This window comes from Pantherophis guttatus, chromosome 9 (genome assembly GCF_059756535.1).
Source record: "Pantherophis guttatus breed Tessera chromosome 9, ASM5975653v1, whole genome shotgun sequence".
NCBI lineage: Eukaryota > Metazoa > Chordata > Lepidosauria > Squamata > Colubridae > Pantherophis > Pantherophis guttatus.
Genome location: NC_142071.1, coordinates 2,279,154 through 2,292,539, shown reverse-complemented (window position 1 = coordinate 2,292,539; position 13,386 = coordinate 2,279,154). Strand labels below are relative to the sequence as shown.

The 13,386-nt window shown below is 44.5% G+C and overlaps 1 protein-coding gene and 2 long non-coding RNA genes across 4 annotated transcripts; 2 read left to right on the top strand and 1 right to left on the bottom strand.

Annotated features, from left to right (window-relative positions):
• Positions 1-300: 300 nt before the first annotated feature.
• LOC132709486 (uncharacterized) lies at positions 301-3,592 on the top strand. The gene is made up of 4 exons (XR_009620522.2): positions 301-381; positions 1,558-1,651; positions 2,326-2,432; positions 3,465-3,592. It is a non-coding gene; the product is annotated as an uncharacterized LOC132709486 (long non-coding RNA).
• Positions 3,593-3,869: 277 nt separating this feature from the next.
• LOC132709496 (uncharacterized) lies at positions 3,870-5,175 on the bottom strand. The gene is made up of 2 exons (XR_009620528.2): positions 5,091-5,175; positions 3,870-4,208 (listed from the first exon to the last, which is right to left on the bottom strand). It is a non-coding gene; the product is annotated as an uncharacterized LOC132709496 (long non-coding RNA).
• On the top strand, positions 4,207-11,673 carry LOC117656902 (uncharacterized). Of its 2 annotated transcripts, none has more exons than XM_060683351.2 (5): positions 4,207-6,408; positions 7,570-8,070; positions 8,459-8,629; positions 8,790-8,906; positions 9,879-11,673. In XM_060683351.2, the coding sequence occupies exons 2-5, from the start codon at positions 7,680-7,682 to the stop codon at positions 11,312-11,314; spliced, it is 2,115 nt and encodes a 704-aa protein (XP_060539334.2). In that variant the 5' UTR covers positions 4,207-6,408; positions 7,570-7,679; the 3' UTR covers positions 11,315-11,673. The 2 variants fall into 2 exon arrangements, with proteins under 2 accessions (XP_060539334.2, XP_060539333.2); XM_060683350.2 differs by lacking the exon at positions 4,207-6,408 and adding an exon at positions 6,574-6,696.
• Positions 11,674-13,386: the final 1,713 nt, after the last annotated feature.

Below are 13,386 nucleotides of genomic sequence, written 5' to 3'. Positions count from 1 at the left end.
GAAGGCGGGGAGGGGGCTGCACCTACGGCTGTTTCCAGTCCTCTCATTCTGCTGGAGGCTTTTAATTTCTCCATAATTTGGTGGTTTTCTTACCATGTTGTTCTGAAGTTAATGAAATGGTTCCCATTGATTGTATCTATAAAACAGAGACCAATGGAGTATGAAGCATGTCTTTTCCTTGTGGCAGTGCCTCTTTCAGCACAACTTGCACCCGGAAAATGGTTAATAATTTTACAGGAGGCAGTCTCCCCTTTTACACTGCTGCCTTCTCCTTCCATATAAATCGGAGGAGCAAGTTCCTTACTGGCCTCAGAGAGAGCTGCTACTCCTGGTCCTTCCTCCTACGAAGAGTTTCCTCGATTGTTTCCCAAATCCAAGATGGTAAGGAAAATTGTTTGCTGTCCTTTGCAGCGAGAGCTTGATCTGACTTGGGTGTAAGAAGGGAATGTCTGTAGGAATGAGATGGATAATATGAGGCAGCTTTCTGGATATTATTGGGATGAAACAAAGCTGAAAATAAAAATACATGGATAAATATTAGGTAAAGGTAAAGGTTCCCCTCGCACATATGTGCTAGTCGTTCCTGACTCTAGGGGGCGGTGCTCGTCTCCGTTTCAAAGCCGAAGAGCCAGCGCTGTCCGAAGACGTCTCCGTGGTCATTTGGCCAGCATGACTCAATGCCAAAGGCGCACAGAACGCTGTTCCCTTCCCACCAAAGGTGGTCCCTATTTTCCTACTTGCATTTTCTTTTATGTGCTTTCGAACTGCTAGGTTGGCAGAAGCTGGGACAAGGGACGGGAGCTCACCCCATTATGCGGCACTAGGGATTCAAACTGCTGAACTGCCGACCTTTCGATCGACAAGCTCACCCTCTTAGCCACCACGTCCCATGAATAAATATTAATGGAGCCTTAAATGCACTCAGATGCTGCTTTAGAACATCAAAAGAGAGATAGTAGAAAAAGAGCATTTGGAAAAACTAATTAATTGCACTTTGAGTGTAAAATCCAGGCATTGCTGATGTAATTTGTGGGCAAGGACTCAGACAGATTTTATTTTCTAGCTATTTAGCAGGATTAACAGTAGATACACAAATGAACAAACACCGTTTTTTGTATGGGGGATATATCAACTCAGTCATATAGATTCGGGATTGCCCTTTTTAGGAAGGAAGGAAGGAAGGAAGGAAGGAAGGAAGGAAGGAAGGAAGGAAGGAAGGAAGGAAGGAAGGAAGGAAGGAAGGAAGGAAGGAGCATTAAAATTATATTATTTTTTTATGGCTTCACAAATTTCCCACTAGAGCTTTCAGGAGAAAATACGTTGCTGAATACTAAAAAATAAAGATAAATTTAGACTGCTTTAATGATTTCCATTTTGTTGTTTGCACTTTGGCTTCCCACTTTGCATTGTGGCAATTTAGAAAATAAAGAAATGGGGTAAAAGAGAGATAAAAAGAAGAAGGCAGGAGAAATAGCCTTTGAGTCCATGAGTTTTGTGACTGGACATAACTTCTCTGGTCACTGATTGTATTTTTTTTTTCTTCTTCTACTTTCTTAGAAAGTTTTCTTCATCCTGATTGCCTTCTTTTTCATGCTGGCTATGTGTCCAGGAGCACTTCCAAAGAAAACCTTTAATGACTTCAATTACAAAAGTAATTGTTCTTTCTTTTATCTGAGCAAATGTTCTACTTCTTGCAGAAAACTTGTAAAGGAGTTTCTAAAGCCTCAGGATACCAAAAATATTCATCTGTAGCAGAGGTGGTATTGAGCAGGTTCTGACCAGTTCTGCAGAACCGGTAGCGGAAATTTTGGGTAGTTTGGAGAACCGGTAAATACCACCTCTGACTAATCCCGCCCCCATCTATTCTCTGCCTCCTGAGTCCCAGCTGATTGGGAGGAAATGGGGATTTTGCAGTATCCTTCCCCTGCCACGCCCATCAAGACACACTCACCAAGCCATGCCACGCCCACCAGGACATGCCCAAAGAACCGGTACTAAAATTTTTTGAATCCCACCTCTGATCTGTAGCCTTCCTTTCCTCCTTATCCCATCAATTAATTGCTGGAAATACACTCGGGAGTGTTTTCCACCCTTGCCACATTTGTCCAACAGTGGATTTGTCACAGCAGCCCCCAAGTGTTCCAGTTAGTTTCCTGGTACAATTTGGCGATTTGGCTGTGCAGAATGACAGAATCATAGAGTTGGGTGGGAGCTTGGAGGTCTTCTAGTCCAACCCCCTGCTCAGGCAGCAGGCCCGATATAATTTCAGACCAATGTTTGTCCAAGATGCAGGTTTAATTGGAGTCTTTTTTCCTTACGTTGAAGGGGACGACCTTCCGTGCCTTCGTATAGCTCAAAACTTAGCCAAATCTAAGTTGAGTTAATTGCCACAGATGCGTGTGCCATATTTATGGGATGTACTGCTACCAGAGGTAGGAAGATCTTCCCGGCAGCTATTGGATACACGACTTTCCTCATGATTTCTCTTAAATTAAGCCAGAAATGTTCAGTGAGTTTGTTTCTTTTTTCCTTCCTTCCTTCCTTCCTTCCTTCCTTTCTTTCTTTCTTTCTTTCTTTCTTTCTTTCTTTCTTTCTTTCTTTCTTTCTTTCTTTCTTTCTTTATCATGGAGCGACTTTAGGCCGTTTGAGATAGCAGACTCCATGAACACCCATAAAGATTAAAATAAAGGTTTCCCATGTTCAGTCATGTGCATTTCTTAGCCAGGGGTGCCTGCATTACCCAAATACACTCCCATGGTCATGTGGCCATCAGGACTATATGCGCGGACACTGTTAACTTCATACTGAAGTGATACCTATTTATCTACTCACATTCGCTTGCCTTTGAAATGTTGGTGGCCAGGAGCTGGGGCAAGTAACATGAGCTCATCCCATCCTGCAGCACTCGGATCTCGAACATTTTATGTCAACTTTCCAGCTGGTAAACTCAGGGGTCTTTAACTGCTGAGCCATCACATCCCTAATGCACACATATATACATATGCAGAAACTTTCTGCTTAAGCGTTTTAGTGAATGATAACTGTAATTCATGATAGTCCTCCATAGCTAATGTTGGTGAATATATCATCTGTTCCTCTCTGGCTAATGATATTAAATTTCGAGGCCATTGAGACGTTCAGACCCTGGTTTATCTCTCTAATGTTGAGCAAAGAGTATTAGATGAAATCCCAGGATTGTTGGGTGCAGAAGGGAGTGGAGAAACTGAGGATGGCAAGGGGAAGGATTGTCTTCCTTCCTTCCTCCTGGCCTCTCAGGGCTGGGAGACAGCTGGCTTGTCATTTCATTTATCCTGCTGGGCCTGGTTTCAGGTCTCCAAGAAACTCATAATCCTGGCTGTAATCAAACACAAGGAGACCCAAAATGTATTTTCAATCTTGAGATTTCTCCATGCCAAGAACTGACCCTAACTTTTTCTTCTCCTTTTGTATTTCTTTGATTTAAGGTTCGGTAGTGCTTCAGATGCGCCTCCAAGATGCAAGAGAATGGTACACCTACCGTCATCCATGCACTGTTATTCTGATTAAATCTCTTAACATGTGAATGAACCTGAATAAACCTTTCACGTAACCATCTTAGTGATTTTTCTTGTCTTTCCTTGATATTAATTAATATCTTGATATTGGTTTATAATGTCATGGAAATGGTGGAATGGGAGATGACACAACAACATTCTTGAATCCATTATTATTCACACAGAACAAACTAAAAATGCATGTGGAGATTGGAACAATAGATATATTTGGGGACTAGAGAGGTTGGTTCATTAATTGGTTCAAATTACGGAACAAATCCTCGTGTCAGACTGCAGTACTGTCTCAAAATTAAATGAATTTCCAAACTGCCAATCTTTAAGGAAATCTTTCTTTAATTGAGCTCAGCCACCGGATCATGACTCCGCGCGGACAAGACTGACCTTTTGCCCCCCAATCCCTCCCTTTCCGACCCCCAAGACTCTGCTTCTCATTGGCTGTCTTCCAAGTCATTCTTCAGACTTCTTTTCCCCGTCATTTCTCAGGAATGTGCCCCCTCCCCTGATCTCCACAACAACCGAGCTTCAAAGGGATTTTGCAGGCAAAAGTTTCAGAGTTTATCTTTTGCTGTCCTCTGCTCTCTATGTCAGCATTGCAACGCTGACACCTCGCATGAAAAACCAAGGGGGTCATAAGGCCCCTTCAATCTTCATTTACTGTATGGAAGAGAAGACCATTCAACTGTGCTGAAAACAACCCTACAATCACTGACTGTGATGAACCAAATACAACACAATTGTACAGTACAATCCGGAGCTGAAGACTAATAAAACAGCCAGCATTTTAAACAGGCATCCCCATTTTGACATGTACATTACGATGAACTAAGTGGTGGGTGCAAGGTTACAATTGCCATCCTGCAGGTTTTGACACACAGACACACAGAGACACACACACCTGTAAACACTCATGATGCAGAGGTTCTTACTGCACCTGTGCATTGTTTGCTAATTGCAAAGTGACGAATAGGACAGCACTCCTATTGAGGGTCAACGTCATTGCCCAGAGGATCATGGGATGCCCTCTCCCCTCCTTGGAAGAGCTTGATAGCTCCCGCTGCCTTACGAAAGTTCAAAACATTCTTCAAGATCCATCTCATCCTGGGCACCCCTTTTTTTTTTTTCAACTATTACCATCTGGCAGACGGTACAGGACAATAAAAATGAGGACAGATAAGCTGAAAAATAACTTCTATCCCAGAGCAGTAAACTATATTGAATTCAACTCTATATTGCAATGTTAATGCAACATCAGGGGTAGATAGGAATGAGTATTTCTAGATATAGAAATACTTATTCCTGAGAAGCATCAGAACAATATTAAACGTCCAACCAAAGAACTATTTTCATGCTGAAAATATGAATAAAATATGTGAACATTGTGAAAAAAAGGAAGCTTCCTGCAGTTGTGCCATAGACTTCCTTCAATTTTCCCTCTTGTCTTTCTGCTAAACTCCTCAGCTCTGTCCCATAAATCTTCTAATATTAGAACACCTCAAACGAGGGCTATCTTATTGTTTTGTTTTAATGCCACTGTACCTTTTGAACATCAGTCCGGGAACACGATGGAACTGTGTCTTATGGGCATTTCTTACTTCCTAAATGTTAATGGAGTATGAAAGCAATAAAGAAACATTAAAAAGAAAAATAAATTTGATGCTCAGTTCCTTAGACTGGAAACGAAGACAAATAGTCCCTATTGTTGAACCAGTAACACTTACGAAGCATATATATTTTCCACTTTGGCGGTCAACTTTTTTCCACTTTAAAATATATTATCTCGTTTATAATCCGCATACAGACGGGAGGTTGAACAGTTAGCCTCGTGATGCGACCGGAACAATCTGGAACTGAACACACTCAAAACTGTAGAAATGGTGGTAGACTTTAGGATAAACCCTCCCATACTACCACCTCTCACAAATTAATCAGTGGAACAACTTGCCTCCAGAAGTTGTGAATGCTCCAACACTCGAAGTTTTCGAGAAGATGTTTGTCTGAAGTGGTGTGGGATTTCCTGCCTAAGCAGGGGGTTGGACTAGAACATCTCCAAGGTCCTTTCCAACTCTGTTATTCTATTCTATTCTATTCTATTCTATTCTATTCTATTCTATTCTATTCTATTCTATTCTATTCTATTCTATTCTATTCTAAAGAATGGACAGAGAGATAGAGATAGAGATAGAGATAGAGATAGATAGATAGATAGCGATGGAGAGAGAGAGACAGAGAGAGATGGAGACAGAGATAGATATAGAGATATATGGAGATTCTCTCTCTTCCTCTCACTCTCTCTCCATTCATCTTATTTCTATGGCTGCCCATCTCTCAGCAATGACTCTCGACAGTGTATAATGTAAAACCAAAAACTGGAACAGAAATCCAAAGAATGAAACCTATGATTGCAAAAAGAAAATCCCACTTACCCTCCAACTAAATTCCCAATGTAGACAGAATGCAGACAGTAGAATAACCGGCAAATGACAAAGAAAGAAGATGCTCAAAGCTTGCGGTGATTTCACCCCCTCTGCAAAGTCAGATCCTAAGTCTAAAAGTCACACAACGTCCCTCTCTTGGGCCCAGGTGGATGGAAGGCCATCTAGCAAGGCTTTGGATATTGCCAACATCCAAAGATCTGTAGCACATAGGGATGGCTCTTTGAAACAAACCCATGTTTTCCTGTGATGGTCCTGAAATGTAGGGCAGCATCACAATCACCAAACCATCAAGGAGTTTGGGTCTGAGGAGTCAACCCCCTAAGTCCCTCAGGATAGCTGAAGGCATAAAGAAGTCATCTACTGGCCAAATGAAAGCTATTTCCCACATCTTTGAAAGTGACGATGGGCTACCAGGGAAGGTGAGTGGTCAGGAGAAGGACTGAATGTCTTCCTTCCTCCCAGTCTTAGCTCGATAGCCATCACTGATGCGCTCCTTGCCTTCCGCAGTGACATCACGTTTCATCATCAGATTCTACTCTGAGAATTCTCTTTGCATCTCAGAACGTCCAGGGTTACCGTAGGGACAGGAGTAAACACTTTTAAATGATTCCACTTGTACTGACCACTCTTTACCGGATGCTGGCAGGTTAGAGGCAACATCCTTCTCTACCATCACTCAAAATATAATCTTTTCCCCCTGATGGCAGGTAGGAATTGGGCCATCTCACTCTTGGAAGGGATCCCTTGTTCCTCCGGAAATCTCATTGAGAGGCAAATATGGCATTACACACACACAGCACAGCTGGGGAAAGGAGAAGGTTTGGGGATGGGCTACCCAAGGGAAGGAAATAGAAATAGAAAGTAAGTCGGAAGAAGATCAGTGGGGTGAGCCATCTCTCAATCCAATTTTGGGAAGTTCTTGACTTCTTTTTCTTGGATTGTGGTCATATATTTGGCCCTCTATTCAGTGGAGTTTCACATTCACTTCCAACAAATATTTCCCCAATGTAGTTTTTGATAGAAACATTTTTTTAATCCTATTTCCTGGTCACATCAAACATTTAGCAGGGGGACTCACAGAACAGAGGGAGGAAAAGAAACAGGCGTCACAATACAGGAAACCAAATATTTGGCAAGGAACTGCCTTGGGTGATTTCTCTGTGGCGTCTCAACGTTAGCAGGAATATCTACCTATTCCTTGGTGAGGGTCCCTATTTTGAGTCCCCATGTATTTTTCTTTGGAAGGACCCAAAGGTCAGCAGGGTGTAGGCAGGGCTACATCTCTCAAACCTCTCAGGGTGGGACTGAGGGCTAAACCACACGATGCCCTCAGCCTCCCCGTCTGCTTCCAAGGTTGTTGTAAAAGGAAGGAAAATGCTCCTTTCTTACCGACTAATATCTCTTTCCCTTTCATTCTGGGTCAGGTGTGCGGAGGGAATGGCTTTGTGCCTGGGGGAGGAATGGGTGTTTAGCCCCTCCCGGGAGACTATGAGCGCCTAGATCCAATTCAGGACTCCAGATGTTCTCTGGTCAAAACAGGGTTTCTGACTTCTGTTCTTCTTTTGATGTGTGTTTTACAGATCAGGTGTGTAACACAGAGACTCCAGAAAACCTGAGCCTTCCAACTCCAGGTTGCCCAATACTAATAGCCATACCTGCTCTAGGAAACAACCTTCCTAATCTCTCTGGAATGGCCGCACCGGTTCTGAGCAACCTTTGGATCCAGCCTCCTTTCCCCCATCTGCCTGCTCACTTGCTCGCAGGCAACGCCAGCCTGCAAAGTTTTGTGCCTCCGGGAGTGTCGCACCTCCAAACCATCCATGGGGAGCAACTGCAGCTAGCTAACCTGACACCCTGTAACCCTCCCGTCTCTACCTTTCCTCAGCCTTTCTACGCACCTCTGCCACCTCAATATCAAACTCTTCCTGGCCCTGGCACCATACAGAAGATCCCCAGACCCTCCTATCCCCAACATCGGCTTTCAGGTCATTCAGAGGCACAGGCCACCTCCGACGTGGGCCTTCAACTCGGACAGAGGTGGCCGCTCGAACTTCCTACCAGCCAACCAGCCTCTTTGCAAGGTGAGAGCTACTTGTGCAACTCTGGAATTTTGGCTCTCATTCCCACAGCGCCATACTTTAGACCCAGCCACAGATGTTGGAAGCCTGTGCCACCAATGCTGGAGGTCTTCAAGAAAGGTTAGAGCTAGAATAAGAGATGTTTCTTGAAGACCTAGATGTTTGAATATATGTTTCTTGAGTTAATTTATGAAACAGGACCAGCTGCTTGGTAGGCACAGGCCTAGGTCAAGAGCTATCTCCATCCTCTTCTGCCTCTTCATCCACTTCCGTAGAGATGCGAAGGAAAACTTGGTAGGAGTCACAGGCAGATTGAGCCACCAAGGCAGGATCAGCTCGGATAGTACAGTGCCCACCTCTCTTGCTCAGTTTCTCTTCTTGACTCTTTCAGAGATCAGAGCCCCTGAAGAGGAACCACAGAAGGCCCAGTCTTACCATCTTCCGGGATCTCTTGATCAGCCAAGAAGTAGCCTCCATCAGTTTGTGGGCTCACCTTTGGCTCCTTCTTCATCGTTACACTACGATTTGGAGGACATTCCTCACCTCCTTCCAGTGTTGGAAGGTGAGTGCTAAATATACTTGGTACCAGGTATTACCTGCAGGTTTGTTAGCCTTTGTACGACATTCTGAACTACAAGGCTTATGAAGGGAATCCATAGCTGTGAGATAGTATGGTAGAGCATCCTTGCTTGAAGAATCACCTCTTGACATCTTTCTTTCAGTGGACCAAGATCCAGGAGGACACCCGTCAGGTGCCAGTCTGAAGACTGAGGTCCCACAGGCCTCTCGAGACCAAGAAGCATCCGAGCCAGACCCTAGCAAAAATTTTGGGCTGAATGGTGAGTGCCAAAGCATTGCAGATGGGAGAAGGTCCTTCAGAACCTTCAGTCCACCAACTGAAGGTAGATTCTTTGGAAGATGCCTGAAGCTGTAGAGTCTCATCATGCTCTTCCAAGATGTATGGAATCTTGCTGTGGGCTTTAGAGAAGACAACCCAATGAAAATTAGTCCCCACCAATAATGGACAGCAATCTAGACCTTTGCTGGCCTTGTGTTCATCAGCCTGAACCAATTTTGCTGAAAATACCCAAGTTTGTAGATTGTAGATTACATATTCTAATATTGTGAACCACGAATGAAGTTGCTACTTGGAAAATGCTCTGCAGAGATTGGAGAAAGTCCTTTCTCCTTTCCCCATAACAGAGCAGGGGCAAATGGGGAGGTGGGATAAGTATGGCTACATAGGGCTGCCCTTGAAGAGCATCTGGAAGCTCTGGTTGGTGCAAAATGCAGCGGCCCACACAGTTTTGTGCAGACCCCGGTGTCTCCTGCATGAGATGCATTGTCTGTCAATTTCCTTCCAGGTGCAATTCAAGGTGCTGGTTGTCACCTTTAAAGCTCTACATGGCTTGGGACCAAGTTATCTGAGGGAACCGTCTCTTGCCGGTCACAACTACCCGACCCATCAGAGCAGGGAGGCAGGGAATGCTGCAGGTCCCATCCCCGAGGGAGATACCCCTGGTGAGACCCAGAAGAAGGGCCTTCCCTCTCTCTGGAACATCATTCCCCCAGAGATTAGAATGGTCTCTGTCTCTGTCTCTGTCTCTCTCTCTGTCTCTCTCTCTGTCTCTCTCTCTCTCTCTCTCCCTCCCTCCCTTCTTTTCTACTTTCAGAGAGGTGGGTTCAGATTGGGCAGGAGTAGAGACACGCATCTCCTCCTTCTGGAAGAACATGAAGGACCTCACTTGGCAGCCTTAAACTCCTACTGAGTTTCCTGACACCAAACAGTCTTTTTCTTCTCTCCCTTCCAGATGGTGGTCAGTTCCAGCCCTCATCAAAAGGGAAAGGGAAAAGGAAGATCCCTTGGACTGAAGAAGAGCCTCCAGCAAAAAAAACCAAAGAGGAGGAGAAAACTCAGCATCAGATGCCATCTAAGGCCAGGGCAAAAGGGCCACAGAGAAACAAACCTTGCAAACATATCTCTGCAAAGGGGGCAGCGGATGCCTCGAAATCCAAAATCGCCCCTTGTGTTCTGGAGGCTCAAGATGTCACCCAGGCTAAGATGCCTCCTGAACTTCTGACTGGGCCTGAAGAGCCAAAGGTCCTGCTTCCTGAACTCCTTCCAGAGCAGCCAGCTGAAGAAGGAGACTCTTCTTCTTCCAAGGACTCCAAGATGGGCCATGCCTCTTGCGCCGTGGAGAAGAGCCAGCCTAGGAGCCAAGACAAGCAGGAAGCAAGGAAAAACGTGAGCCTGTGTGGCACCAAAAGCAAGAAGTGCTGCCCCAAAAGAGAAGCGGAAGGAGCCCCAAAGCCAACCCCAAAGACCAACCTGGCTTTCAAACTGATGGAGTCCGTACAAGTCTTTCACCCACTGGGCAAGCAGACCGTTCCAACTCTGCCGAGCAAGAAAGGCCATTCCGTTCCACCGGTTCCAAACCATCTTATCACGGAAGCCAACCTTTTGCCTAAACCAGCATCTTATCCATCTTCCCAACCTCTGACCACTGCACCCAAGCCGCCACTGCACTTCCTACCAGCCTCCCAGCTGCATCTCCAATGCAAGCCACCAGCAGCCTCCATGTCAAAATTACCTTCACACCCTCCATCCAAACTGTCACCCCATCATCTGCCTAAGCCACAATCACAGCCTTGGCAAAAACGGTCATTAATCCCTGTGCCTACTCAGCACCCAAAGCTCCTCGGGAAGCAGGTGCCCCCTGCCACGATCCCACCTGCCCCAAAGACCTGGGATTCCGGATTTCCACGCAGCAGAGACTGGAGAACCCAGACTGCAGCTGCCGGGAAAACCACCAGTCTGGGGTCGAAGGCAGCTGGCTTAAGACCAAATGTTGGGCGCTCCGGCAACATTGCAGCACCAGCCAAAGTCCCGGTGCCTAAAGGTCCATCTTCATCGCCACCGTATAAAGGGGACACGTTCAGACCCTGGAGAATGCCGCCCCCCGACCTGGAGGTCTCGCAACCCATCACGGACGAGCAAAGGCCCATTCGGGAGATGATGAAGCGAGAAGCCCAGATGGAGAGGGAGGAAGCAGCCTGCTGGACTTCGCTGGGGAGGATCAAGATCTTTGAGGAGCGGGAGAAAGAAATGGACATCTCCCTCTATTACGGCTATCCCAGCTTCGGCTGTCCTTGGAGAACGTCCACTTGGGCTTGTCCATCTGGAAGGTTGCAGGCTGGGAACGTGCGACCACATTTGGGGTCAGAGTTTCGGTCATCGAGAGACTGATGTGGTCATAAACCAAGATGTCACATGACCATATCAATTAGCAATAACGATCCCAGCAATCATGGTTGTGGTCCTTCACGGAGAATAAAAGGTTGTTAAGGAAGTGCCCACCCCAAACCAAGCAATCCAGGCTTGGTCAATCCTAGCCCTGACCCTCAAAAGGGTCAACTCACCCCACCCGCATCTCTGCCCCCAATCTGCCCCATGGTTGCCCTGCACCCTGTTGGCCAAAACCCAGGAAGCACAACCTCCTTAAAACTGAGGGTCTCTGTTCATGGCCATCCTCTTGAATTTTTGAGCTCCCAGTTCATCCTCCCGCCTGGGATATCCCTGATTTTAATAAACAAGCTTAAAATGGACTTTACACATATGGCCACTGGTTGCTGCTGAGCAATTTTAAAAGGAAATGTATTTATTTTGGATTTTTTTTTTTGTTTATAGATTATAATTTTATATATCGGATACCTGAAATATCTTTTAAGATAATGTTTACAAATAGAAGATTCTGTTTTACCGTAAATATACTTATTTAGGTTAGTTAAATGTTCTTATTCATTGCTATTTTCTTCATGAATTGAATTAATAATCCTATTGTGTTGTCTGGTTGTTTCGTTAATTCCTGATTTGATTCTAATATTAGATCTTAAGGTATTAAAGTTCTCAGTCTATTTCTTGGAGGGGGGTTTTTGTATTCTGTTGTACAATAAAATATTTAAAAATGTAAAAACAGTTCCATATTCTTGTCAGAGAAAAAACCCTAATCTTCCTAAAAAGTAACCACTTATTGTAGCCACTTCTTTCTTTCTTTCTTTCTTTCTTTCTTTCTTTCTTTCTTTCTTTCTTTCTTTCTCTCTCTCTCTCTCTCTTTCTTTTTCTCTTTCTTTCTTTCTTTTTTCTTTCTTTCTTTCTCTTTCTTTCTCTCTCTCTCTCTCTTTCTTTTTCTTTCTTTCTTTTTTCTTTCTTTCTTTCTCTTTCTTTCTCTCTCTCTCTCTCTCTCTCTCTCTCTCTCTCTCGCTCTTTCTTTCTTTCTTTCTTTCTTTCTTTCTTTCTTTCTTTCTTTCTTTCTTTCTTTCTTTCATTTCTTGGTTCCAAAAATGACCTGGATGGAGAACCTCATGGGTTCTCTCCTCCATCCCATAGAAAGAGTAGAGTGATGATGCAGAAAAAGACAGAAGGAAAGAAGGAAGACTTCCAAGGTCGTTTTCAATTCTTGGTTATTCTGTTATTCCTTCCAACCCTACTATTCTATGTTTTAGATAATCTAGGCATCCATAGGAGCTATCCTTGGGGGAAAAGGTACTGAAAGGAGAGATTCAACCTGGAAACTGAAAGGAGAGATTCAACCTGGAAATAAGGAGAAATTTCCTGACAGTGAGAACAATCAACCCATGGAAGAGAAGTTGCCTTTAGAAGTTGTGGGAGCTTCATCACTGGAGGCTTTCAAGAAGAGCCTGGACTGCCATCTGTCAGAAATGGTGTAGGGTCTCCTGTTTGGGTGGGGGGGTGGACTAAATGACCTACAAGGTCCCTTCCAACTCTGTTAATCTGTTAATCCGTACTGATGTTATCAACATTGAGGGCGAATACCAGCACTAAAAGCCTTGTGCAAGAAGAATAGAATAGAATAAAATAGAATTTTTATATTGGCCAAGGATGATTGGACACACAAGGAATTTGTCTTGGTGCATATGCTCTCAGTGTACATAAAAGAAAAGATACGTTTATCAAGAACGTAAGTCTATATAGGCTGAAACTCTCAAGATGGACTAGTTCTTGGATGGGGTTGAACTGTCCCAGTTGGGACCCAATGCATAATCTGGGGATTCTCCTGGAATGGCAACACCAGTTCAAGTGTCAGACTTCGATGCTATCTCAAAATAAATGAATTTCCAAACTGCCAATCTTTAAGGAAATCTTTTCTTTAATTGAGCACAGCCACCGGATCATGACTCGATGCGGACAAGACTGACCTTTTGCCCCCCAATCCCTCCCTTTCCGATCCCCAAATCTCTGCTTCTCGTTGGCTCTCTTCCAAGTCATTCTTCAGACTCCTTGTCTCGTCATTTCCCAGG